At 39.6% G+C, this 25338-nt stretch overlaps 1 protein-coding gene across 1 annotated transcript in view; it reads left to right on the top strand.

The window, feature by feature from the left end:
- Positions 1-25338, top strand: part of CYP39A1 (cytochrome P450 family 39 subfamily A member 1) — a 102298-nt gene that overhangs the window by 66565 nt on the left and 10395 nt on the right. Inside the window, exons 8-10 of the mRNA XM_077764777.1 lie at positions 812-945; positions 8531-8626; positions 9501-9589. Of these exons, the coding sequence (XP_077620903.1) occupies positions 812-945; positions 8531-8626; positions 9501-9589 (319 nt within the window). The remainder of the gene's footprint in view (positions 1-811; positions 946-8530; positions 8627-9500; positions 9590-25338) is intronic.

Raw genomic sequence — 25338 nt, forward strand, 5'->3', positions numbered from 1 at the left:
TTATTTATTTATTTATTTTTAATGTTTTATTTATTTCTAGGAGAGAGAGAGAGACAGGGTGAGCAGGGGAGGGTCAGAGAGAGAGGGAGATACAGACTCTGAAACAGGCTCCAGGCTCTGAGCTGGCAGTCAGCACAGAGCCCGATGCGGGGCTCGAACCCACGAACCACGAGATCATGACCTAAGTGAAAGTCGGACGCTTAACCGACTAAGCCACCCAGGTGCCCCTGGTGCATCTATTTTAGAGGGAGAGCTCATCATTCCAAATGTAATACATGTGCCCCATTGCCCCTTTCCTCATGTTCTTTTTGGGCCTTCTGAAATGTATGATTGAAAAATCAAAAGGAAAACCAACAATGAATCAGCAGGGAAGAGGTAGAAATAGTAAGCCAGGTGGCTTCTCAGATCTTTCACTTTATGCTTTTGAAGCCAATCTTCTATTGCTGTTTCCTTAAGTGGAAGGAGAATTTAGACAAGAAAGAATGAAATGAGTAAAAATTGAACACCTTTCTGATGGGTACTATCTTAATCATTTGACAGCCATAGGAAGATGAAGACCAAGGTTGGATCCCAGTTCGTCCCCTGGAAATAATCAACAATGGTTTAATTTTTTAGGCTGCACTTAATCTTGGTAAAACGAAAATGATAAAAAGAGGCAGTATGTTATTAAAGTTGGTATGCAAAAAGTAATAGCAATGCTAACACTTGCTGTCCAAGGCAGCATCTAACTTGTGTTGATAAGCTCCCATGAAATCACTTTATGGACTCTTTAGGTTGCTCTTTTAAAAAAATTTTGAAATTCTCTTTACAGGTAAAGATAAGATGAAAGTATCTGAGGATGACTTGAAGAAACTCCCACTAATCAAATGGTGTATTTTGGAAACCCTTCGCTTAAGAGCCCCTGGTATCATTACTAGAAAAGTGATGAAGCCGGTTAAAATTTTGGTGAGCTTTGGTTTGGTTTTAAAATAATCATCCCTTGAAGGAAAAAAGGTACATATTTTGCCCATATATTATTAGGTAATTCCTGAAGTTCCATAACCACCAATGACCCTGGAACAGGTTACTGATAAGAGTTGTGCAGTAACATTTTTATTAATGTGAATATTTATCTGTTGGCAACTATTTTAGCTAAAACATAATCATTTTGGCCATGTGATTCCATATCAGAGTTAATATAATCCTATTTAAGTCAAGCAGGTGGATTAGAGAGTCTGGAACCATCCATGGAGGGTATGATGAAAGTTCCTTTGGATAAGTGGAAGGTAGTTTCAGACTAGAGATAACAGCCTTGGAAACAGATAGCAGGAGTGTCGTGGATGATAGGAACTGATATTAGCAGTCAGCCGCTGAATGTGGGAGAGAGGTCCTTCCTACAAGCAAAGTCGGAGAAAATGTGCAAGTGCTCCGTGACAGTTCATGTGGCTAACTTTCAGTTCAATATTTGGCAGATCAGTCAGGCAGAATGAACTACTTTTTCAGAATGGCTTGACTTAGGACCTGCATGTTCAGATAGATCACATTTAGTCAGCCCTCAACTCTTATTAGCTTTTTAATACACAGTTTGAGAGTGTTTGGGTTCAAATCAGGAAAAGCTACCATTTTTAGTAGTAGACAACAAAAGAGACAAAGAATCCAAATTTTATAAAAGTTGCAGCTTGTTACACCCAAAGGAGACATGGTTTATTTAACTCGTCTTACATACATGACAGCATTTAGTTTTAGTGGGATTCTAACCGTTTTTGCTTTTAAATAATCTATTAATTACTTTAAAATGTCAGTACAAAAAGATAGGCTTTGAAGAGATATAATCAAACAACTTGGTGCAATTGAGTAGAGGAATGTGTTTTATTACCTTGAATATTACTGTAGCTTATATTGAACTTTTATTAAGCCTTGTTTATATTCTGGCTAACAGATAATTAGCTGACATAAAGAAGTTAATTATCTGCTAGTAGGTATCTTGATTGTTACTTTAAGTATACAGATGCTATTCGTGCTTTGTGAGATTTATACCTACATATTTCAGTTATTTTGGAGCTTTTGTAAATGGCATTTAAAAAAAATTACGTTCTCAATTTTATATTACTTGTTTGTAGAAATGCAGTTAGTTGATTTTTGGGTGTTCACCTTGTACCTACAACTTTGTAAACCTCAAAGTGCTTATTGGTCCTACAAGTTTCTTTATAGATTCCTTGGGAGTTTTTATGGGGATATTTTATTTCTCTTATTTCTTTTTCTTGCCTTAATTGCGCCAGCTCTGACTTTTAGCACTGTGTTGAGTAATAGCAGTGACAACAGATATTCTTGCCTTGTTCCTGATCTTAAGGGGAAAGCTTTAAGGGGAAAATCTTTCACCATTAAGCTAGATTTTAGGAGTAGGTGATTTTGGCAGATGCCTCTTATCAAAGTGAGGAAATTTCCTTCTATTTCTAATTTGCTGAGAATTGTTATCACGGATGCTGAAGTTTGTCCAGTGCTTTTCCTGCATCAGTAGATATAATCATATGCTTTTCCTTCTTTAACCTATTGTTGTGATGGATTACATTTACTGATTTTTGATTGTTGGACCAGCCTTTCTTAGACATGAAAGACATGTCATGTTAGACATGACATTCTCGAATAAATGTCATTTGATCATGATGTCTAATTCTTTTTGTACATTGTTAAATTTGTTTTACTAATATTTTGTTGAGGATTTTTTTTGTCTGGAAGTTCATAAGAGATAGTGGTCTTCCACTATCCATCCTTCCTTCCTTCCTTCCTTCCTTCCTTCCTTCCTTCCTTCCTTCCTTCCTTCCTCCTTCCTTCCTTCTGTTCTTTCTTTCTTTTGTACTGTTTTGTCTGGTTTCTATATCATGATAATCTCTTATCATGTTTTATCTTGTCCTGCCCTCTTCTCATAAGCACTCAGATTCCTTTCTTTACTGCTTTCCTCTCTCCTCCACTCTCCCTCTGTTTCTCTTTCTTCTTCCTTAATTATTTTCTTTTTCTCTCATTTCCTCTTTCTGATCTCATTTTTCAGGCTTTTTACCCTGAAACCTCTCTCCTTTTAAGCTCCCATTTCATTTTTATTAACTATGCCCCTAACCAAAACAGGGAGAAAAGAACATTAGAATCTTCATATCTAAATTTTTGTAGATATTTTTTTCCTGTTACTTTTGTAACTTTTTTCTCCTTAACTTTCAGTGTGGTTCATGTGACTTTAACACATTCTGTCTTGGACTTCTTTGACCTTTGTTCTGCCTGCCTTATATATGACAGCTCTGCACCCTCCTTCTCAAACTAAACACCCTGCTTGTGCTATTTCATTAGCTAAATATGTGAGATATTTAGCTCATCACATGATAATTTCATAATTATCAAGCTTAAATATGTTACATCAATAAATTTTCTTGCCAGATCAAACCAAAGACCTTTAGACAAATGCCAGTTTCCAATCAACATGGTGCACTTTCGAAATTGTATTCTTTTTAGCTTCTACTATCCTGACATTCAATATTCTTTCTTTAAAAATACATGTAATTTATTGTCACGTTAGCTATCATAGAGAGTATATAGTATGTTTTCAGTTTTGGAGGTAGATTCCCATGATTAATCACTTACATACAACACCCAGTGCTCATCGCAACAAATGCCCTCTTCAGTGTCCATCACCCATTTCCCCCTCCCCAGTCCCCCATCATGCTGTTCGTTTCCTTTTTTCCCACTTGGTTATACTTACACCTCAACCCTTCTTTCTTCAAATAGATACTATTCATCCTTACTATTCTCTTGTTTCACTAATTATCCTCTTATTTTTTCTTTATCTTTTGCTGTACCACCACCTGAAATCTGCCTTCTGTGTTTATTTTTTCCCTTCTAGCAGAAATTTTCCACTGGACAAATGCTAGTCTTTTGTTTATTTCATTTTGCTTCTCATTTGAGGACCCTTGAAGATGACTCAGTCTATTTCTCCCTTCCTTGTATTTTTATTTTACCATAAAGTGTTGTTACAAATGTACTTGTTTTTGTCATAAAATTTCTGCACTGCTCACCTAATTGCTGGTCAGGCTGCAGTATTTGCACTAATACAGTCACTATATTCTCCTGCTCCATACACCAACCTGAAAACCTCCTCTATCCTTAAGCAAGTAGCTCCTGGAAGAGCTTTTAACCACATGTTCTTATCAGGGTCGTGTTTTACTGAGGGAGATTATAAATTTGTTGTGGCCATTAACACCTCATATTTTTTCTTTTTTTTATGTTTTTTAAAAAATTTATTTCTGAGAGAGAGAGAGACAGCATGAATAGAGGAGGGTCAGAAAGAGAGGAAGACACAGAATCTGAAACAGTCTCCAGGTTCTGAGCTGGCTGTCAGCACAGAGCCTGACGCGGGGCTCGAACCCACGAACCATGCATGAGATCATGACCCGAGCCGAAGTCGGACGCTTAACCGACTGAACCACCCAGGCGCCCCAACACCTCATATTTTTCCAAAAGCAATTTTACTCATTCCAGAACTTTACCTAAAAAAACACCCAAGTTCAAACATATGCAGCACATATATGCTCATGTATATACAAATCCCCAGGACCCTTTAGCCATACAACTACCTAACATGCACCTTGTATGACATCAATACAGAAGCCTGTGTTTCATCATAGTGTAAATCTGCCATTTAAACACTTTGTAACATTATTATACTTTTCATACATCCAGAGTTTTAATATTTTTTCAACAGCCTTATAATAGTCCACTGAATTGACAGCTTAAGTATTTCATTATTTCCTAACTCTTGAGAATTTAGGTTGTTTTCCTTTCTGGTTACTTTAATACGGTGATTATTTGCATCTTTGTGCATTGGACATTTTTTTAATGATTATCTTGAATTATATTTTAGTAGTAGATTATTGGTCCAATGAAATATGCACATTTATGATTCACTGCATACAATCGTCTTACAAAACTGAACTGTTTCATAACTCTAACATTACAGATTCCCAGTAAAAATTTGTTAATTAAAAGTAATAGGTATCTGACACAATCTGAGAAATTGTAAAAAAAATCATAATCTTTTATCTCCACTTTCCTCACACTCATACTTTCTTCCTAGAGGCCGTGGATCCAGGCTCACTCCAAGCCCTACTGGTGTCTCTTTTACTGACCAGGCAACCCAGAGGTATGCTTGGGCTGCTATCTTCCAAGAGTGTTCTAGAACTCCCTTTCCTTATTTTTCACAATATATTTCTTAATTTTTTTCAATTTTCTTTAATGTTTATTTTCGAGAGAGTCAGTGTGAGTGGGGAAGGGGCTTTTGAGAACATATGAGGTTGTCAATGGCCACAACAAATTTATAATCTCCCTTAGGGAGACTATTTCTAAATCAGCTTCCTATGCCTGAATGTGTATGGCTTCCAGACGTTTCCTGTGACAAAGAGTCCAAAGATGGGCATCCATATGGCCAAATCTTAGTACACATTAGTAATTATTTCCTTGGTATGAATTCATACAACTTGGTCCTTCTAAGCTTCATATATTTTCTAAAACAAGTAGAATGTCTTTATTGAATATATTGATGTATTCCTAGAAATTTAGATTATGAAAAATGTTTGAATGGGATCATCTATGTCAAGTAGTGATGGAGGCTCATGTTTTTTCCCGTTGGGCAGCTGGTCATGGTTCTTACTGTGAATCTTGGAAGTGCTCTCTTACTGCTTTTTCCTAATGCTGTCTGAACATGGCCTCCATATTTATTTTTGCCCCGTATCTATTCCTTTCTATACTTTTGGAACAAATTAAGACAGGCAAATGCTGTCTGCTTTCTTTGATTTGCTCCATTCCTTCCTTTTCTTTCGTATACCATCTTTCCAAAACTCTTAAACTTCTACCCGTACCCTGTTTTCAAGGTTTCATACTTTTGGTACACAGTTAATCCTCAAGAATACCCAGGAAAGAAATAAACAAGGAAGTGTTAGAAAATATGAATAATTAAATAACATTAATTATCTTCTCAAGGTATTAAAACATATTGTAAAACTACAACAGTTAAAATGGTGTGATAGTGGTGTCAGACTAGATGTTCAATAGCAATACAACAGGCTGGAGAGATAACAGAAAAAAACTCCTTTGTACCCAAGAGTGTAATATAGGATAAATGAATCATAAATCATTGAAGAGGGAAGAGATTAGTATATAGTTTGAGATGACTGGCCAGAAAAGTGGGTATTTTTTTAACTTTTAGAGCAGTAGTTCTCAAACTTTTTGTTCTCAGGATCCCTTTATATTCTTAGCATAATTTAAAAGAATGTTTTTAAAGTTTATTTATTTTTGAGAGACAGAGAGAGACAGAGCACAAGTGGGGGAGGGCCAGAGAGAGGGGGAGACACAGAATCCGAAACAGCCTCCAGGCTCCAACCTGTCAACACAGAGCCCGTTGCAGGGCTCAGACCCACAAACCGCGAGATCATGACTTGAGCTGAAGTCGGACACTCAACTGATGAGCTACCTAGGCACCCCTATACTTGTAACATTGTTAAGGAGCCCAAAGATTTTTATCTATGTGATTTATATCTATCAGTATTTACTGTATTAGAAACTAAAACTGAGAAATTGGTATAATATTTATTCACTAATTAATTTAAAAATAACAAGAAACCTATTACATGTGAAAATAATAGCATGGTTTTATGAAACATAACTGTATTTTCCAAAACAAAATAATGCTATTCTTCCAGATGTTTTATAAGTTTTTGCAAATCTTCTAATGCCTTGCTAATAGAGGACATCTGGATTCCCATAAATGTGTCTAGAATCAATCTGTTGTGATATATTGTTTCTGTTGATGGAAATGAAGAAACTTCAGCTCCACACATACATGTCGCTAGAAAAGGAATCAGTATTTCAATAACTTTTTCAGATATGTCTGCTTTCTAATACCTCATGGAAATTCAACAGTGATAGCTTCCTAAAGGTTGTTATAATCTGAACTGTCAATGAATTTATTGTATTCAGTGACATGAAAATCCCTTGGTTTGTCCTATACTTTGAATCTTCTACCCAGGAATGATTTTTGACCTAGCAGAGCCTCTGAAAAGGTCTTAAGAACTCCTACAAGTTTCTAGACCACCTTTGAGAGCCACTGTTTTAGAGAGAAAAGAGTTGCCAAAGCTTGTGATTCATCAATGAAACAAGATGAACAGATTTGAATGTATCACATCAAAATTTAATATGTATTTTCTTTAAGTACAATCCAAATTAAATATAAACCAAAAATTAAGAACAAATGTTAATATAACACAGGAGTAAACAATGTTAATATTTAAAGAATCACAGATAATAAATAAAGCAGTACTGTTACATAAATTAATGAGAACAGAACATAAACACAAAAGTTCATAGTAGAAAATAACTTAACATGGAAAAACACTCAACAGAGACATAAAGATTTATATAGCAACACAAATAACCTATTAAATGTCAGATTAGCAGAGAAGAGGGCAGTGAAATTGACACTAAAATATTATGGGTAGAAACCTATTTAGCTACAAGATTTGAGGGAACAGTTGAGCCAAATGTATTAACAGCCTTTAAAAATGTCCATGCCCTATATTTTCAGAACATTTATGTCAAAAGATTTTATGTGAAAAAATGCTTTATGGAGGAAGATGCTTTTGATGGCATTATTTATTATAGAAAGAAAACCCAGGGAATGATTAAATTATTTATGATAAATCTACCCAATGAAAGATTAAAGAGACAGTGGAGATAAAACTGTTCACAGTGAGTCCACACTATAAAGAAAAAAATACTTATGCTATAATATTAGGTGAACAAAGTAAGATTCAAAATTTAACTATTCAGCAGGGTAAAGACTATGTTTAACAACAACAACAACAAAATACTAAACTATTAGGTAAAAGTACTGGAGGGAAATCCAGCCAGTTGATGACTATTTTTTTGTTGTCAGCCCTCTGGTTGTTTTCTAGCTCTTTCTATTTTTCTGAATTCTCTAAAATTTTGATAGAGAACGTTTTTTACCATGCAAAAGAGAATACTCTTTAATTCTTAGTCTTTTTTTGCAACATAACCACTGCCTCTGTCCTGACACTGTCATGAGTGTCCCTGGGAATGGGAGACAGTTCCCACCTTCAGTGCTACTTTGGCCAGTGTCCTGTCTCAGAGTTAGATTTTTCTATTCCACACTTGGGGATTCACTGTGGTTGCCATCAAAAGCACTTGATACCAACCCCAGTATCAAACATCCGATGCTGCATTACAGCAGACATATACTAGTTTCTAACATTTTCACACTTATCTAATATATTTGCCCCATGTAACCAAATGTATATGCATTCAGAATTAGAATGTAGACATTGCTTAAGTTGGGAAATAGAAACGATCCTTCCAGGAAGGAATTAGATTTTCTCGCCATTGATTATAAAATGTATATGTCTTCTCTCCAATATAGTTGGAGCACTATTTTTAATGACCCAAATTCTCTTTAAAGCAGATTTTCAAAAATGACTTGAAACTGATTTTTCTATCATAGAATTACACTGTTCCTTCCGGTGACTTGTTGATGCTGTCTCCATTTTGGCTGCATAGAAATCCAAAATATTTTCCTGAACCTGAAGCATTCAAACCTGTAAGTCGTCTCTTTCAAAATGCATTGCCCTTTGATTTTCATTTCTTTTATGGCACCAGTATGAATTCATAGATTAACTACAACTGTATCATTAAGCAGACCTATTTCTCTGATAACCAAGTTGACTACAAAGTAAAACTTAGACTGGTAATATGGATGGTATAACACAAATGAGATAGAAAGGTTTTGGAATAAGCTTCATTAACTTAAAATAAATGATCTGAAACCAGCAAAGTATATTAAAATAAATATGTCTGGTTCTCATAGAAGACTTACTTTATATTCATCAGGTCATTGCTCCTGTTACTGGTTTCCAAGGCATAATAAAATCAAAGAAACAAACAAACAAACAAAAAAAAGACAAATTAAAGCTGTGTTCTGCTGTTTCTTAAAATTGAGGAGTTACAGGGCTGAGCAGAATCTTAAGAGGTCATGTAGTCCATCCTCTGCCTTTAGGTACAAGTTTTTTAAAAAATGGCAGCCAGATGTATTCATTCCACATCCCAATCTCCTTCCAATAGGCCGGGCTGCCAGTAACTTACTAAATTTATTACCAAGGACAATTTTGTGATGGAGCCTGAGATCTTATTATAAATAGTCTTCCTTTTCTGAGGTCAGTTCTGTGGTTGATTTACATTATCATTTACGTTTACCACTTAACAAAATTCTTTTTAAACCTTTTTATTTATTAGTTCACATTCCAAAAACACAATTATGTCTGATATGAATAACAGGTTGGAAAAAAAATTACCAGCAGCCCTGCAACTTTATATGCAAGGATTAGCTGTACAAAGTCATTTTTAGCCTAGAGAAATAAAGTTAAGCTTATTTATATAAGGCTGATTTGGAAAAAAAAAATGCTTTCTTCCCACAGGAACGTTGGAAAAAGGCAAATTTAGAGAAGCATGCTTTCTTGGACGGGTTCATGGCATTTGGAAGTGGGAAGTACCAGTGTCCTGGAAGGTCAGTGAGACAGCTGGGCCACATTTATCCAGAAAGTCTGCAGTAAGATGATGGCTCAAAGTGGAGAAAACTTTGGCTGAATACCCCTTCTCTTTATTATCAAACTGCAGGGAGATCCAGGAGACCGCAATGTGTTAGGTTGGCCAGCCGTAGCATGAGATGTCTTTGCGGGAATGTGTATGGTGGCTTCTGATGGGAGACTTCATCAGAACCGAATATGACAGCTTCATGAGGAGAGCAAGGTTTAGGTTTCAAATGTTCAGCTTTCATATAAGGAGAGATTTGAAGTTGCTCGAGTTTTAATTTAAAAAAAATTAAGTTAGAAGTATAAGATTTCTTTACAACAGTATCGTGGACCTTTGCTAGGGTTACAGAACATCTGTAACTTGGAGCAGAGGGGCAAGCTTACTAAATGGTTTGTTGGGGCAGCTTGGTTCTGGGAAATCTTTCTTTTGGATCCTTTTAGAGTTAAATTAATCTGGTGCCCAAGACTCCTCTTCACTGCGATGTTCTGTTCTAGTGCAAGTGCCCATCATTTAAAGAAAGTTATTTTGTGTTTATTTATGTGATTAGAAGCTGTTTTGAACACCTCGTCTGTGCCAGGCCTTCTGTAAGCATCAGGATAGAGCACTGAGGAAGATGGACTTGGTGCCTGACTCCATAGAACTTACACTCTTCCTTAAATAGGTCCCATTTCTTCACCAGGGATGGTGCCGTTGGAGAAATACTGGCATCTCCCTGTAATGAAGTCTCACTCAGTGAATGTACAAATCCTTTAAAAGTCTTGTGGCACAAAAGTTGTAGTTTGTAAATTTAAGAAGTCAGTTGTTTTTGTTGTTTGAGCAGGAATGCTAATCCGTATCTGCAATTATGACTTACTGCACAGCATTACCCCTCATTTGTTTATGTTTGACAGCATCAGTAGGCTTTTAATAACTCCTACCTCCCCCCAAAATGGTTTTAAATAGTCTTAGCCGACCATGGAAATTCTATCTTCCTTTGAATTTATTTATTTAGTTTTAATCTTTATTTATTTTTGAGACAGAGTGTCATCTTTATTTTTGAGAGAGAGACAGAGAGAAAAACAGTGTGAGTGGGGGAGGAACAGAAAAGAAGGAGACACAGAAACTGAAGCAGGCTCCGAGCTCCAGGCTGTCAACACAGAGCCCAATGCAGGGCTCAGACTGACGAACCATGAGATCATGAGATCATGACCTGAGCCAAAGTCAGACACTTAACCGACTGAGCCACCCAGGCGCCCCAGTATCTTCCTTTTTAGAAGTCATTCTAGGAGTCGGTAAGCAAATTGGTGCCTCGTGTTTCCCTGGAGCAGGGATTTGTCCTGGGGTAGGTAGTTGACCTAAACTGATCAATCAGACCTAAAGGAGAGACTTTTCTTCCATAGTTGAGATAGAGGCCCCCCCCTTTGGCCTTTCCCATTGAATATGGATATGTATATATGGATATAGATATAAACATTATTTTTTAAAGTAGCTTGAGTTGAAGGTTTCATTGTTGAGAGCTGAGAGCATGCTGATTTACGCATAAAAAAACTCCAAAGTTGAACGCTGTAACTGAGTGCAGACAGTTTAGGAGCGCAGTATACCAAAAATCATGAAGGACAACATATATGTTAATCCCAACTCTCATATTACTTTTACTTTAGAGAAGCATTTTTCGTTTTGGGGAGTTGGGGGTGCATGCAGGCATCGTAGAGCATCTTAAGCAGGCTCCACACTCAGTGCTGACCCAGACACAAGGGCTCAGTCCCATGCCCCCGGGATCATGACCTGAGCCGAAATCAAGAGTCGGACGCTCAACTGACCGAACCACTCAGGTGCCCCTATAGAGAAGCAGTTCCTAAACCCCTAACACAACTATTGTTTTGTCACCTAGTAACTATCAGTGCCCTAAGAGTAGGTCCCCTAAAAACAATAGGTGTTCCTTTCTTCAGGTCCCTTTACTTATATTCCCAATGACAACGTAAGAGATTTTTGTAACTCTCTTTTATTACGAAAATTTACTTTGAACTATTTGTTGATCTGGGGGGGGTGTTTATTTTGTCTTGTTTCATTTTTGTTTTTGTTTACATTTTTTTTTTTAGTAAAGTGGACACATTACATTTGTTTCAGGGGTACAGCACAGTAACTTATCTTCTCTTTACCTTATGCCCTGCTACCACCAATGTAGCTACCATCTGGTACTATATAACCATCTTTTAAATTGAGCTGGGAATATTTTAAACCAGGGACGACAATGCCCTGCAGTGAAGCATGTAGTTAGTATTAGCCAGTGGTCAAGGATTAACTGATGATTATTGTATTCTAAGAGAGGCTGTTATGAAATTAGTGTGATATCTTTTGGAGCTGACAGACATTTGCTGGAGGTTGATAGTAAGAGGTACAATAGAGAAGACCATGACATTTCAGCTCAATTAGTAGTATCTTATTTATATAGAAACTATACATTTTTAATGTAGTAAGCTCTTACTGTATGCAAGGCAGTGTCCCAGGTATTGCAGAAGCTTCAATCAAGAGTAAGACATGTTCTCAGCCCTCAGGAGATGAGATCTAGGAGAAGGCAAGGAGGATATTGAGTTCATAAATAGCAACAAGGAATGTAGGAGAAGAAATGCCCAAACACCACACTGTGGAGATTTGAGAGAAAGGATGTATCTGGTGAGAATGATCTTAGTTTCCTGGTGAAAGTAGCTATTGGAAGGTTAGGTGAACTTCTAGACCGAGAGAACAGAGTGACCAAAGAGTCATTAAGTACAAGGGTATGTAGTTGAAGGTTTATGGTTTCACTGTTATTAAGACCAGACTACAGGTAGTGGTGGGAAGAAAGACTGAATACACACATTGCCCCAACTGGGGAGTCCCCTTAATACCTGGTTTAGAGGTTGGTACACAGCTCACAAGGCTCTAATGAAGTATTAAAAGATTTTGTATAGAATGGATTAGATAGGGCTTATGGATTATGACTTAGGTTATATAATTATGCTATATTCATGTGAGAGACATGGAGTGGTAGAATCTACCAGATTTGGAAAATAATTGGAAATGAGATCCGCCAAGGGGAAGGATTTGAGGAGGAGTGTGGCTTGAATTTAGGTGGCTGAAAGAGATGGTGGAGATAGAGAAATCAGGAGCAGGAGCAAGTTTGGGGACAAGGTGTTAAGTTTTCCTTTGAAATCATTTTAGTCTGAGATGTGGCAAAATATGTATCATATAATCCAAATCTATAGGATAAGTCTGAATGTTGAATAAATACAACAATAAGTAGAACCTCCATAGTCTCGTTTTTCTATTGTTTCTTTTAAAAGCCCTTAACTTTTCCATTACGTATGTTAAATAGCCAACCCAAGAAACATTCTGTCTTTAAAGACAAACAAAACAGAAGATTTTTCAGGAAAGTGAATGACTTCACTTGGACACTTTTGTACCAAGATGGATCTTTGTACTAGAAATTTAATCCCACGGATCCTTAGTATAATCCTCAGAAAATTATACCCATTCTAACTTTGTGTACCAAGAGCCAATTTATTTTCTCATGTACCAAATACTTTGTGAGTCAGAGAAAATTGCCTTGAAAGTAGCTGACGACCAAAGTTGATCATGAACACATAGCCCTGCAGCCTCGCAGCTGTCATCCCCTAGAGTGCAGGCCGCTGTGGCAGTATGAAAACCCTTCTCATGAGTGAACACAGAAGGTTTTGCTTAATTTGCTAAATAAGTACTCCGTGCTGCTATCAGCTGCCAATCAAAAATCAGGATGGAAGAATCTTGTTCCTGCTCTGAATAGTGGGAATTCTGAAAATACATTTGGAGGAAGAAGCCCTTGCTAGGCACTTCCTCATAGCTAGGCAACTCCTGGGTACAGGCAGAAAGGGAACTCTTCCCAGTAATCCTATTGCTGGAGAAGTCTGGTGGTTTTACAGGAAAAGAAACAGAGGAGAAAGCAGCATGAACTATCAGACGTCTTCAGCAATGGCAGCGTACAGAATGCAGAGCTGCCTTACAGTACACATTCTCCTCTTAAACTATGAATTTAAATGAAGGAATAGAACAGGGGATTTCCAGTGTTGAGTGGCTCTGTCTGAGAGTTGATGATCTCAGCACAAAGGGATGTGCTTGCTGTACTGCACCCCTCCCCATCCCGCACCCCCCAGCAACCCAACAGCCTTAATTTCCCTTGCTTTTCCTCCCTGCAAGAGGATGCCTGGTTGTGGTCATTGATCTGGGTTATATTCCAGCGTAAAACAATAGCCCTGATCTTGGCAAGATACTCGCTTACAAAAGCTTGCTTGGAGAAGAAGGTGTAGTAAGAGTAAATCTACAATACTTGAGGAGTAAAACTGAAGTGTGGATTCCTCAGGAATAGCAACTATGATCTCTACTATTTTGTGTGTATTTGGGTCCCTCATATATCCTGGGGCAGTACTGGGCCACAAAGTCATGGACTTGTCTTGAATTACTGAAGAAAATCACACAGTGATGGGAAAATTAATTCAGACGTAGATCCAGCTGGTAGTAGATTAGTAGTAGCCATATTCAACCTCACAGGTGTCTATGGAGCACCTAATATGAGTATGTTTATTCTTTCATTCAAGAAATATTTGTTGAGTCTATGCTGTATGCCAGGATAGTGTTCTAGGAGTTACCTTGGAAAACAAAACAAGGGATGAAGTCCCTTCCCTCAAGGAACGTGTTGTCTAACTCCAGTCACTTTATGAACCACTGGGGAAATTCAAAGGCACATAACTTTCCTGAGTTGCTTAGAATATAGCCAGGGAGATGAGACCGTAGCAACATGAAAAACAAGCCCTACTTAACAGTGTCAGATGATCCATGAGAAATGACAGATGACACGTATACATAACTGCCGTAGCAGTTCTGAAGAGGGAGATTGGAAAAGGCTGTATGGACTCGATGGTAATAAGCAATAAACAGCATAGAGGAAAGCTCCTAGGAATGTAATGTAATGTACTTGTATGTTGGGATTTTAAGCTCCATGTACAGTTGCTTCGCTATGTTTATTTTAAAGATAATGTAATTTTAATAATTGTGCCTTATTCAGCAAAATATCTTTGCAGGATGTTGAAAAGTGCTGCAAGTGGCTTTTCTCCCTTTTATACTTCGAAATAGCCGATTGCTTTTGAAGGGTGAGCAAAATCAAATCCCTGTGGATTTCATGAGCCCTTGCAAATTCAGTTTATTCTGAGGAATTTGTTACATAAACAAACGCATCCCCTCAACTCCAGTTGTTAAGTAGAATTGAACAAACTATATTTGCTCATATAATTGTTTCCTAACATTTTCACTATTGTGGGCACATGTCCTGGAGGGCATACAAAACGGGTTAGGCCTGAGAGTGGGCAGGGTGGATGTGGTTAGTTCCAAGAGTGAGTCAGGCTGCTGGACTCGTTATTAATTTTTAGCCACGTATCTCTCTTCTTACTGCTTTACGGAGCAGCAGTGACTCACAGAAAGGAGCCCAGGAACCATTGGCAAAATTGTAGTCATTGCTTCGCTGGCAAGCATTTCATCCTGACGCTTCATTATGAGGCTAAGATTTAAGTCTGTCAAGAACAGAAGAAGCAATTCAGGACTGACTTTTTTTTTTTTTTTTTTTACAAATAGCTTATTGTCAAGTTGGTTTCCATATAACACCCAGTGCTCATCCCCACAAGTGCCCTCCTCCATGCCCATCTCCCCACTTCCCTCCCACATCCATCAGGCCTCAGTTTGTTCTCAGCATTCAAGAGTCTCTCATGGTTTGCCTCTCTCCCTTTCCCCCACCATTTCCCCCCTTCTTCTCCCCCTTGTTCCTCCGTCAAGTTCCTCCTAATCCTCCTATACGTGCAAACATATGATAGTTGCAGGACTGACTTTTGATCCTCAAAGCAAAGTGCTTCTAAAGTAAAGCACGCTTGTTTCTGGGCAAAAAATTATAGAGAAGACCCTCTTTTCCTTTTATTTACAAAGTAGATCTCTAGCGCCTCTGTGGTACACAGAAAACCTGGACAGGACTTATATCTGTGGATAGAAAGAAAGGGTCCTCTGGGCTGGGTATCTTCCACCACTCTCCCCTTTTTTTGATGCACTTTCTCCCGTCATCAAACTCAGTGACTAGTCTTGAACAGGATAGATGTCTCCTGTTCAGAAAGAGGGTTTAATTCCTAGGAAATGAGGACTGAATTAAAACTGTGCTCTGTCACCATACTGCTTGTGGGTTACTGTCTCCCTCTCATCCAACGTTCTCTTCTTTCTTCCTCTTCTCTCATTTTCTTTTGGGGGTCCTGGGATTCTGGGGTGCGGATTCTACCCCACATCTCCGTAAGAGTGGAGCACGGTTCCCTGAACCCATCTGCAAATACCGTCCCCGTCCCCCACTCCCTTCCCATGGTGATTGGTTTCAGCATCGGCGTATGTTTTAAGCGGTGCAATGAACTACCAGGGTTTCTGTTGAGACTTCTGGGTCAAAAATAATCATCCCCTGCAGGATGTGAATAAAGAAGCACTTGGCCCTCCAAACTGTTGGCAGCTCTTCAGAGACAATAAAAGCAGGCAGTGTTAGGATGAAGGTGGTACCACGGGGCAGAGCGGCAGAGGCAAACTGGCTTCCTGGGAATATCACCGAGCTGCTGGAGTGATCTCTGCCCGAGGCCAGCCAGCTCTAGTTTCTCAGGCACACAAAATGACGCATTCCCTTCGAAATGGAAACCAGTCTGATGTGGGTTTTCTGTCCTGGCAACCCAAGCATCCGAAGTAATATAATTTCTTTAAAAGCAAAAGTGTTCTTTCAAGGTTTGTTGAACTCCATGACATATTGCATTAACATGCTCTAACCATATCGCTGACTTGCTTTCTAAATAGCTTGGGCTTTTGCCGAGGGGTGATATACCCAATTACTGTGGGTGTATTGCAAAACAAAAGCAAATGTCACATCTTAAATTTTTTCTGGAAGGTCCGGAACTTAAAATATACCATGAGGATAGCTCAGTCGGTTGAATGTCCAGTTTGGACATGGTCAGGTCATGATCTCACTGTTCGTGGGTTTGTGCCCTGCATCCAGCTTTCTGCTGTCAGTGTGGGGCCTGCTTTGTATCTTCTGTCCCCTCTTTCCCTCTGCACCTCCCCCACTCATGGTCTCTCTCTCTCTCTCTCTCAAAAATAAATAAACATAAAAAAAAACAATAAAATAAAATATACTGTGAGATCATTTCTATTCGGTGAGACTTAATCTTACTGACGTCAGTACTATTCCTTTGCCCTTTGCTTGAATAGGAAGGTTCAACTTTCTCTCTCATATTTCATCCATAGGAGAGTTCCGTCACTAGGAGGGGTAGCAGTAAAATCACAGGTAGCAATGCTGAAAAAGTGACCTCTGGAGAGTGCCCTCCCGCTTTGATGAAACAGAAAACAATCTCTCAAGTTAGAGGAAGGGCAGAGGTTTTCCATCCTTTCCTCGTTTTCTTATCTGCTTTCTCACCACCTCTTCCCCTATTAAATAGCTCCCATTCTCTTCTTTTCTCGGTAGGCTTTTTTCTCATCCTTCTCTCCCACCTACCCTTCTTCCACTCTTCCCTTCCCACCTTAATCTTTAAAAAAATTTTTTTTAAATGTTTTATTTATTTTTGAGATTGAGACAGTGTGAGCGGGGGGGGGGGGGGGGGTNAGATCATGACCTGAGCTGAAGACAGGCGCTTAACTGACTGAGCCACCCAAGCTCCCTTCTTCCCACCTTAATCTTATTTAACATAAACATCTACCTGCTGATTCCACACATCCTGCCCTCGCCCCCAATCAAGAGTCTGGTACCCTAACTGTAGGGTTTCCTGTGTGGCTGAGATAGTCTTTGTCATTGTGATAGTTGTACTGAAACTAAAAAAGGTTGATAAACTACATCTTGTAACATATTCTCTCCCTTTCTCCTCATCAAATTCTGCTAGATCAGTGATTCTTAAAGTGTGATTCTCAGGCCACCAGTAGTAACATTACCTGAGAACTTGCAAAACATGCAAATTCGTGGGCCCTTCCCGAAACCTCCCCAAATTGGAAACTTCCAGAGTGGGGCCCAGCGATCTGTGTTTAACGAGCTTCCCAGGGGTTCTGACGCAGGCTAACGTTTGACAACCACAGGCCCAGATTACTTTGCCTCCTGCCACCAAATTGATTTCCCTTTCCTCAAAGATCTCTTAGGCGCATGAGGCTGTGGGGAAAGTACTTCCCCTTTAACTTGAAGGGCCATGCTTCCGTGAAGGATGCCTGTGAAAGTATGTCTGTCTGCTGCCTTCTCTGAATTCCAGGGCGAGATCATTCTATTTTCATAAGCCGCAGCTGGTAGCAACTAGGAATATACTTGAGAGCCCCTGCCCCTGGCAACCGTGGCGGGTTTCCAGCCCATGCTGGCATTGCCCGCAGTGACTTCTGGTAGGGGGGGAAAAAAAAGCAAGAGATTTTCTTTTCCAAAGCAAGAGAGGGAGACAATCTCCAAATCAAGACATCTGAGACTAAAATCCTTCATTTCCCGTAATCTTATCATTCCTTGAGTACTACTCCCTGCTTCTTTTGGATGTTGGGCTGCTCTAGACACTTGGCCTTTTAGAGTGACCCTCTACTCTTCCCTCTTTTTGACCTTCCACGACCACTACCCCCTCCTAAACCAGGTCTTCGTGCCTCACCAGCAGGTGACATTGCAGTTAACCCTTGTCTCAGGCTCTATCATGTCTTCCTTCAATCCATCTTACTCACTACACACAGATCACTCTTCCTCAAATAATCATCTCAGATGGTCACGCTCATTAAGACTCCAGTGCCGCCACCTGCAGAGCAGCGTCAGATCAGTGTCAGGGTCATGGAGAGCCTGGAGTTCTAGGCTGATGGTATTTCTCTGAACATCTGGAGGTGCCCTCTCCAACGGGTCTGCCGGCCGCCCCCAACTACAGTGCCCATTCCTTCACTTGTTCATGCTATCAGCTGGGTCTGGAATGTCCTTCCTCCAGGTGAAGGTCTACTTAGTTAAAGCCCGTTGCCTTCCATCAAGGTCTAGCTCCAGGTTGACCCCCAGAGAAGTTATTGTTGACTGCTCCACACCACAGTGCTCTCTCCAGACTCCAAATTTCCATAGCCCTTTTTTGTCTCTACCTTTACCTCATATTGTCACCCTTTTGCGTCTCTCCGCATCCATTACTAGTGTGAGGTCTGTGAGGTCGAGTCTGTTTTGTCAGACTCTGTGCTCTCGATGCCTGTGTGGGGCTCCTTGAACAATTATCTACAAACGGGAGGAAACACACAAGCACTCAGCATTTAAGGAATTTTCAACATGTTTATATTTTAATGAGCTTTATTTGTAGATGTGTGATGTTGCTCTTGTAAGTGTGAAAAATAAATCTGTTACAAATAATATGCCTCATTATCTTCATTGTTTTGACATAGGATCATTACGAAAACTATCCTAACATGAACATAGCTCAGCTTGCTTCTGTAAAAAATACTAATTTATGAAGCCCATTTTCTTTGACATAAAAAGCTTTTAATGTCATAGGTACATATATGTTAATCTCTGAAATTTTAGGCATCCGACAAAATTCAATAACATGGTAAAGGCTAGGAAACACTATTTTTTTTTGCAATTGCATAAAAATAATTGTATTTAGTGAATAAGTGAGGTAATTTTTCTGTAATATTCATATGTTTGGATTTGGAAAAAACTGTTTTTAGCACATGTTGTTTATTATCTGTATTATTAATTCACTTTACCTTTCCTTTAACTAGCATATCAATCAAAATGGTTAGAACTAATATGAAATATGTTAATCTTTACACTCTTTTAATAACTAGTACTAACTTAATAACTAACTTAACACTCAAAGATAAAAGAAGAAAAATATTAAAGCCTCTCTAATCACAGGATGAAGTGATCAAAAGCCTCAAATTTTACCTTGAGGGAAGTGTAGCTTTATGATGTTAAGGGTTATTGCAGGGACTAAAGTTTGTTAAGGAAGTGCCTTACAGATTATAGTGGGAAGCTCTTTTAATGAACTGATACTCTTTCTAATTATTTCTATACTTGGTGCATAGTATTTGTAATGTGTTTACTCTTTTTTAAAAAATGTTTATTTACTTTTGAGAGAGAGAGAGAATGACTGGGCAAGAGGCAGAGAGGAAAGGACAGAAGGTCCAAAGCAGGCTCTGAGCTGGCTGTCAGCACAGAGCCCGACGCGGGGCTCGAACCCACGAACCGTGAGATCATGACTGGAGCCAAAATCGGACGCTTAACCGACTGAGCCACCCAGGCGCCCCTAACATGTTTACTCCTAAACAGCTTTGTGAACATTGGTCCCATTCTCATCTGCGTGATAGAGGAAATATGTATTGAGGGTCTTCCGTGTGCAATAATGCTTAAGGAAGTGACCTTTTCACACATAGGTACAGTTTTTCACTAGGCACAATTTACTCACTAGGTTTGCAGCACTTTTCAGGATCAAAGACCCAACACTGTTATTCAAAGCCCCCGTGAACCGGGCCATCCCCCTCTGCCAGCCTCGTCTCTCATCACCTCACCTTCTGCGGGGCAGGGCGAGAAGCATCACGGGGCCCTCGATGTTCCAGGGCCCCCTGTGAGACGGTGCCTGGGAACAGGTCGTCCTTCTGGCCAGAGTGCCTTCCTCACTGGAGCGGCCACCACCGTGGCCGCCCAAGTGGTTATTTTGTCCTCACGCTGCTACAGCGCCTCTCCTTCAAGGACCAGACGGAATGCCAAGGTCCTTTATGCCAGGGAGCCGAGCTCAGGGAAGCGCGCGGGTCTAGCGCAAAGCAATGTTAGAGAAGCGCCAAAGTGAGGGTTGTGAGAAAATGGGATTTGTTGGGAGGAAGTGGAGCCTACAAAACTTTGTGCCAATCACAGATGCAAACTCAGCCAGTGCTTTTCCAGTGCTGCCAGTTAAGCACACGGAGTATTGGGAAGTCACCGCTCATTCTACCCACAAAGAGTGTCAGCTTAGTTCTCTGAAGAAGTGATCTCATCTAATTTACTTCCAGGAAGGGCGCTGAGTTCTGAGAAGAGTCGGTCATTTTAGCAGCTGGGAACTTTGGGGACTGATTTCACGTGTTGGCGTTCGTCGCCACATTTTCCATTAGATACGGGGCTCGTGCCCTGCGTGAAACACTTCATGGGGATTTAGAGATACCGCCCTCTTTTTGTTATTCTACCCTTTTGGCTCCTCCTTCCCAGTGTCCTTTGCTCATCTCCCTCACCTTCCTGACTTCCAAATTTTGGAATGTCCCCAGCACACTCTCGTCGGATTGCTAAGTGTTTGTTTGTTTGTTTTCCTATTTAACTTACTTCCTAAGTGATCACATCTTATCCCATGGCTTTAAATAATCGTCTGAATGATGATGACTCTGTATTTATATCCATAATGTCTCCAGTCCTGACTGAATCCTTCCTAAACATCAGGCCTGTTTACCCAGCCTCCACTCAGCATCTGCAGTGGAGGTCTCCAGCGCACTGTTGTGCAGCAGGCTATGCTTACCAACCCCAGAACCGAGTTCCAGATGCTCTTCCTTCACTCCTCCCCACTGCTGAGGTAAATAGCAACTATATTCTTACATTTCCTCAGGTCGGAAACTCATTTCCTCAGCTCAAAACTCATTCTGACTCCAAGTCTTCCACATGCAGAAGGCAAACCATCGTCCCTTCAGGTTCAGAGTAGATCTGGTCTCTCACTCTGGCTCATGACTCTTTCTACCATCCTGGTCCAACGCCCTCCGTTCTGTTGTCTGGAAAATCATAATGGCTCCCTCATCAGTCTTCTGGCTTCCATCTACATCACCATATGGCCTGTTCTCCATGTAGCAGCCAGCATGATTCTTTTGAAACTCAAGTCACCTTTGCTCAGAGCTCTTCAATGGCTTCCCGTCTCCTGGAATAAAATGTAGTCTTCAGCATGCCCCCACAGCCTCTCTGCTTGCCTGGGGTCGTTCTCTGACATTCCCCTTTTCCTGCTCATCTCTAGCAACACTATCCTCCTCTTTTTCCCTGTTCTCCTTCCTCTGGATTTGTGCACCTTCTGCTTCCTCTGTGTGGAATTCCATACCCAGATATTCCTATGTTGCACCCTCTTACATTGTTCCAGTGTCTACTGAAATGTCCCCTCGTCAGAAAGGACTTCCTCATCCAAAATATCTTAGCCCATGCCACACTCCCTTTCCCTTTATCTTGTCTTATTTATTATTGTAGTATTTACTCTCATGCTCGATATATGCATTGCTTGTTTATGTGCTACCTGCTTACTACCTCTCTTCTAGAATTTAAGCATTTTTATGAAAAGTGTGAATTTTTGTTTGTTTACTGCTGTCGCATCAGCACTTAGGAGAGCATAGAACACATAAAGACAATACACATTGAATGGATGAATGAATGGAGATCTCATGGTATTTGTAAGAACCTTACATCTTAGCATGTAAACTCAGTGCCTATTCACTGGTCCCATTATATGTCCCTCTTTTCCAGGAAGACCAAGGAGGAAAAGTATGTAACTTACTCCACACCCTACGTGTCCCCTCCGATATGACTCTTAGTGTTCCGTGATGTGTGCTGGACTCCCCAGCTCCTCATGGTGGATGAGATGCTGTTTGTTTGACACTGTCTCCAGGAGAGAGAGGAAAGTGAGGCTCTTTACACTTGCTGACATTTTATCATCTCTGTTCTCACAGTGGCGTCACACAGGGCCATAAAGATGCATCACTCTTGACTGAATTTTAAAAAAATTACACAGGTTTGATTCCAGACCATTGCAACAAAGCAAATATCACAATAAAGTGCGTCAAATGAAATTTTGGGTTTCTCAGTGCATATAAAAGTTATACTTCTGCTACACTGTAGCCCAGTAAGTGTGAAGTAGCATTGTGTCTAAAAAATTCACATACCTGACCTTAAAAATACCTTATTCCTGGGGCGCCCGGGTGGCTTAGTTGGTTAAGCATCCGACTTCGGCTCCGATCATGATCTTGGAGTCTGAGTTCAAGCCCTGCATTGGGCTCTGTGCTGATGGCTTAGAGCCTGGAGCCAGTTGAGATTCTGTCTCCCTCTCTCTGCCCCTCCCCCGCTCATGCCTCTCTCTCTCTCTCTCTCTCTCTCTCTCTCTCTCACTATCTCTGTCTCTCTCTCTCAAAGGTAAATAAACATTGAAAAAAAAGAAGAGCTTATTGCTTAAAAAAATGCTAACTGTAAACTAATCTGAACTTGGAGCCAATAGTAATCACTGATAACAGATCACCATAACAAGTGTAATAATCATGACAAGGTTTGAAATTTTGTGAAAATTACCAAAATGTGACACAGAACAAATGCTGTTGGAAAATGGCGCTGCTAGACTTGCTCAAGGCAGGGCTGCCACCAACTTTCAGTTTGTACAAAAGGCAGTATCTGTGAAATGCAATAAAACAAGGCATGCCTGTGGTGTAGTCAGGGAAAGATAAAAATTGTACATAAAATATTTCTTTTCCCATAGCCCAGGAAATGCCCTGATCCTACCATTGACCCCTGCCCACAGGTGTGCTTGTCTATTGCAAAATAGCCACAGAGGTTTTGGTGTCTTTATTTAAAGGTTCAAGAACAACATGAGATCAGAAAAAGGAATTTTTACAATGGGAAGCCTTTTGTGAATTACCTCAATCATAGTGAAGTTGAATTGTACAACTAAGGAAATAACAGGATGTTCTTAATTAAAAAATAGGATGACGTATATATGTTAAGTCGTAAATAGTTAGGCTAGGAATTATTCTGTTTGGTTCTCAAGAGGATGAATGTTTTTGAACTGGTTAGTTTGTGGAAACCTATTTGATGCTAAATGTGTGAACACCAGGGGGGCCCTAAATGTGTCAGCCTTTTGCTTTTGGGTTATGTGTTAGCTACTCTTTTCTATCCTCATCCCAGCCACCTGTAAGGGAGGATGTTTGCAGATGGTATGCCTTTGGGAAGGGACTGCCATACATCATCTGTTCGAAGAAGCTGTGCGTGTTAAGTTCTACCCCTGTTTGTTCCTAAACTCTAAATTAGGCTCTTTGTCTTGGGGCCAGGCTCAATTGTCTTTGATATGCAAGGCCCATAGGAAGAGGCTTTTGACAATCATCCACAGAGCTCTCATCTAAAATCTCTTTTGTAAAGGCAGGAATATGCTTTTCCTTATGTGGTATCTGTGTTCAGAATATGGGTCTGATATGGAATATTGTGAGGCCTGGTCAATACCAGCAGGCTCATTTCTAATATGAGCCAGTAGTAGCAGAAGGAGATACCAGTTTTCGTTTCTCACAGCAGGAGCTGTGCAAACACTGCCATTTCCTTGTTGTGACTGCCATCAGAGAGGCCAGTGCGGCTCCCAGCAGTCCACTACTGTCCTTGGGACTTGAGATCCTCAAAACAGTCCCTGGGCATACCATCTCCCACTTTCTTAAGACATGTACAACATGTTTATCCTTTGAATTCTCTACCAAAGAATTGACTGCCATTTCAACATCTCGCTTTCTTTCTCTACTTCACATTGTCTCAAAGACAATCATTTTTTTCCCCTACGAGATTATATGCTCTAAAGCTATAAAGAGGAAATTAAAAATTTACCCCCAAATTATTCAGGAAGGTTTCTCTCACAACAGAGTCTATATTTTTTTAAAAATTTGTTTTAATGTTTATTTATTTTTGAGAGACAGAGACAGAGCATTAGCATGGGAGGGGCAGAGAGAGAGACACACACAGAATCTGAAACAGGCTCCAGGCTCTGAGCTAGCTGTCAGCACAGAGCCCAACATGGGGCTTGAACCCACGAACTGTGAGATCATGACCTGAGCAGAAGTTGAATACTTAACCAACTGAGCAACCCAGGCACCCCCAGAGTCAGTGTATTATTATAAAGAACAAAGTTTACCTTTTTTTCTTTCAACTCTTCCAAGATTTTGTTCTTGTTTTTAAATATTTTTAAGTTTATTTATTTTGAGAGGGAGATAGAGTGAGCAGGGGAGGGGCAGAGAGAGAGGGAGAGAGAAAAAATCCCATGTGGGTTCTGCACTGTCAGCACAGAGCCTGATGAGGGTCTTGAATCCACAAACCCTAAGATTGTGACCTGAGCTAAAACCAAGATTTCGATGCTTAGCCAACTGAGCCACCCAGGGGCCCATTAAAGATGTTGTGTTGTTTCTGCTTTCATGATTTCTGGTGAGAGGCCTGTGATCATTTTCCTTCTTCCTTCCTTCCTTCCTTCTTTCTTTTTTTTCTTTTCTTTCTTTCTTTCATTGTGGCACCCCCTTCCCCAACTGTTTTTAAGACTTTTTTCTTTGTCACTGTTTTTTTTTTTAACAATTTGATTATGATTTGCCTTGGAATGGTTTTCTTTATCTTTCTTTTGCTTTGGGTTCCTTGTGCTTCTTAACTTTATAAATTAATAGTTTTAACAAGTTTGGAAATGTTTCAGCTTCTATTTCTTCAAATATTTTTCCTGCCCACTTATCTCCAAATTACACATATGTTAGACTGCTTGATGTTATTTTATAGGTTAGTGATCCTCTGTTTATTTCTTTTTTCTGTCCTGTTTTAATCTATGTACTTCATTTTGGATATTTTCCAGAGTTCTATTAAGTTTCATGATCTTTTTTTTTAATCTTCTATTAATACTATCCAAGGTATTTTCATTTAAGATACTGTATTTTTCTTCTTTTTAAAATTTTTTAAAAGTTTATTTATTTTTAAGA

This window comes from Crocuta crocuta, unplaced genomic scaffold (assembly GCF_008692635.1).
Source record: "Crocuta crocuta isolate KB4526 unplaced genomic scaffold, BGI_CrCroc_1.0 scaffold44, whole genome shotgun sequence".
Classification (NCBI taxonomy): Eukaryota; Metazoa; Chordata; class Mammalia; order Carnivora; family Hyaenidae; genus Crocuta; species Crocuta crocuta.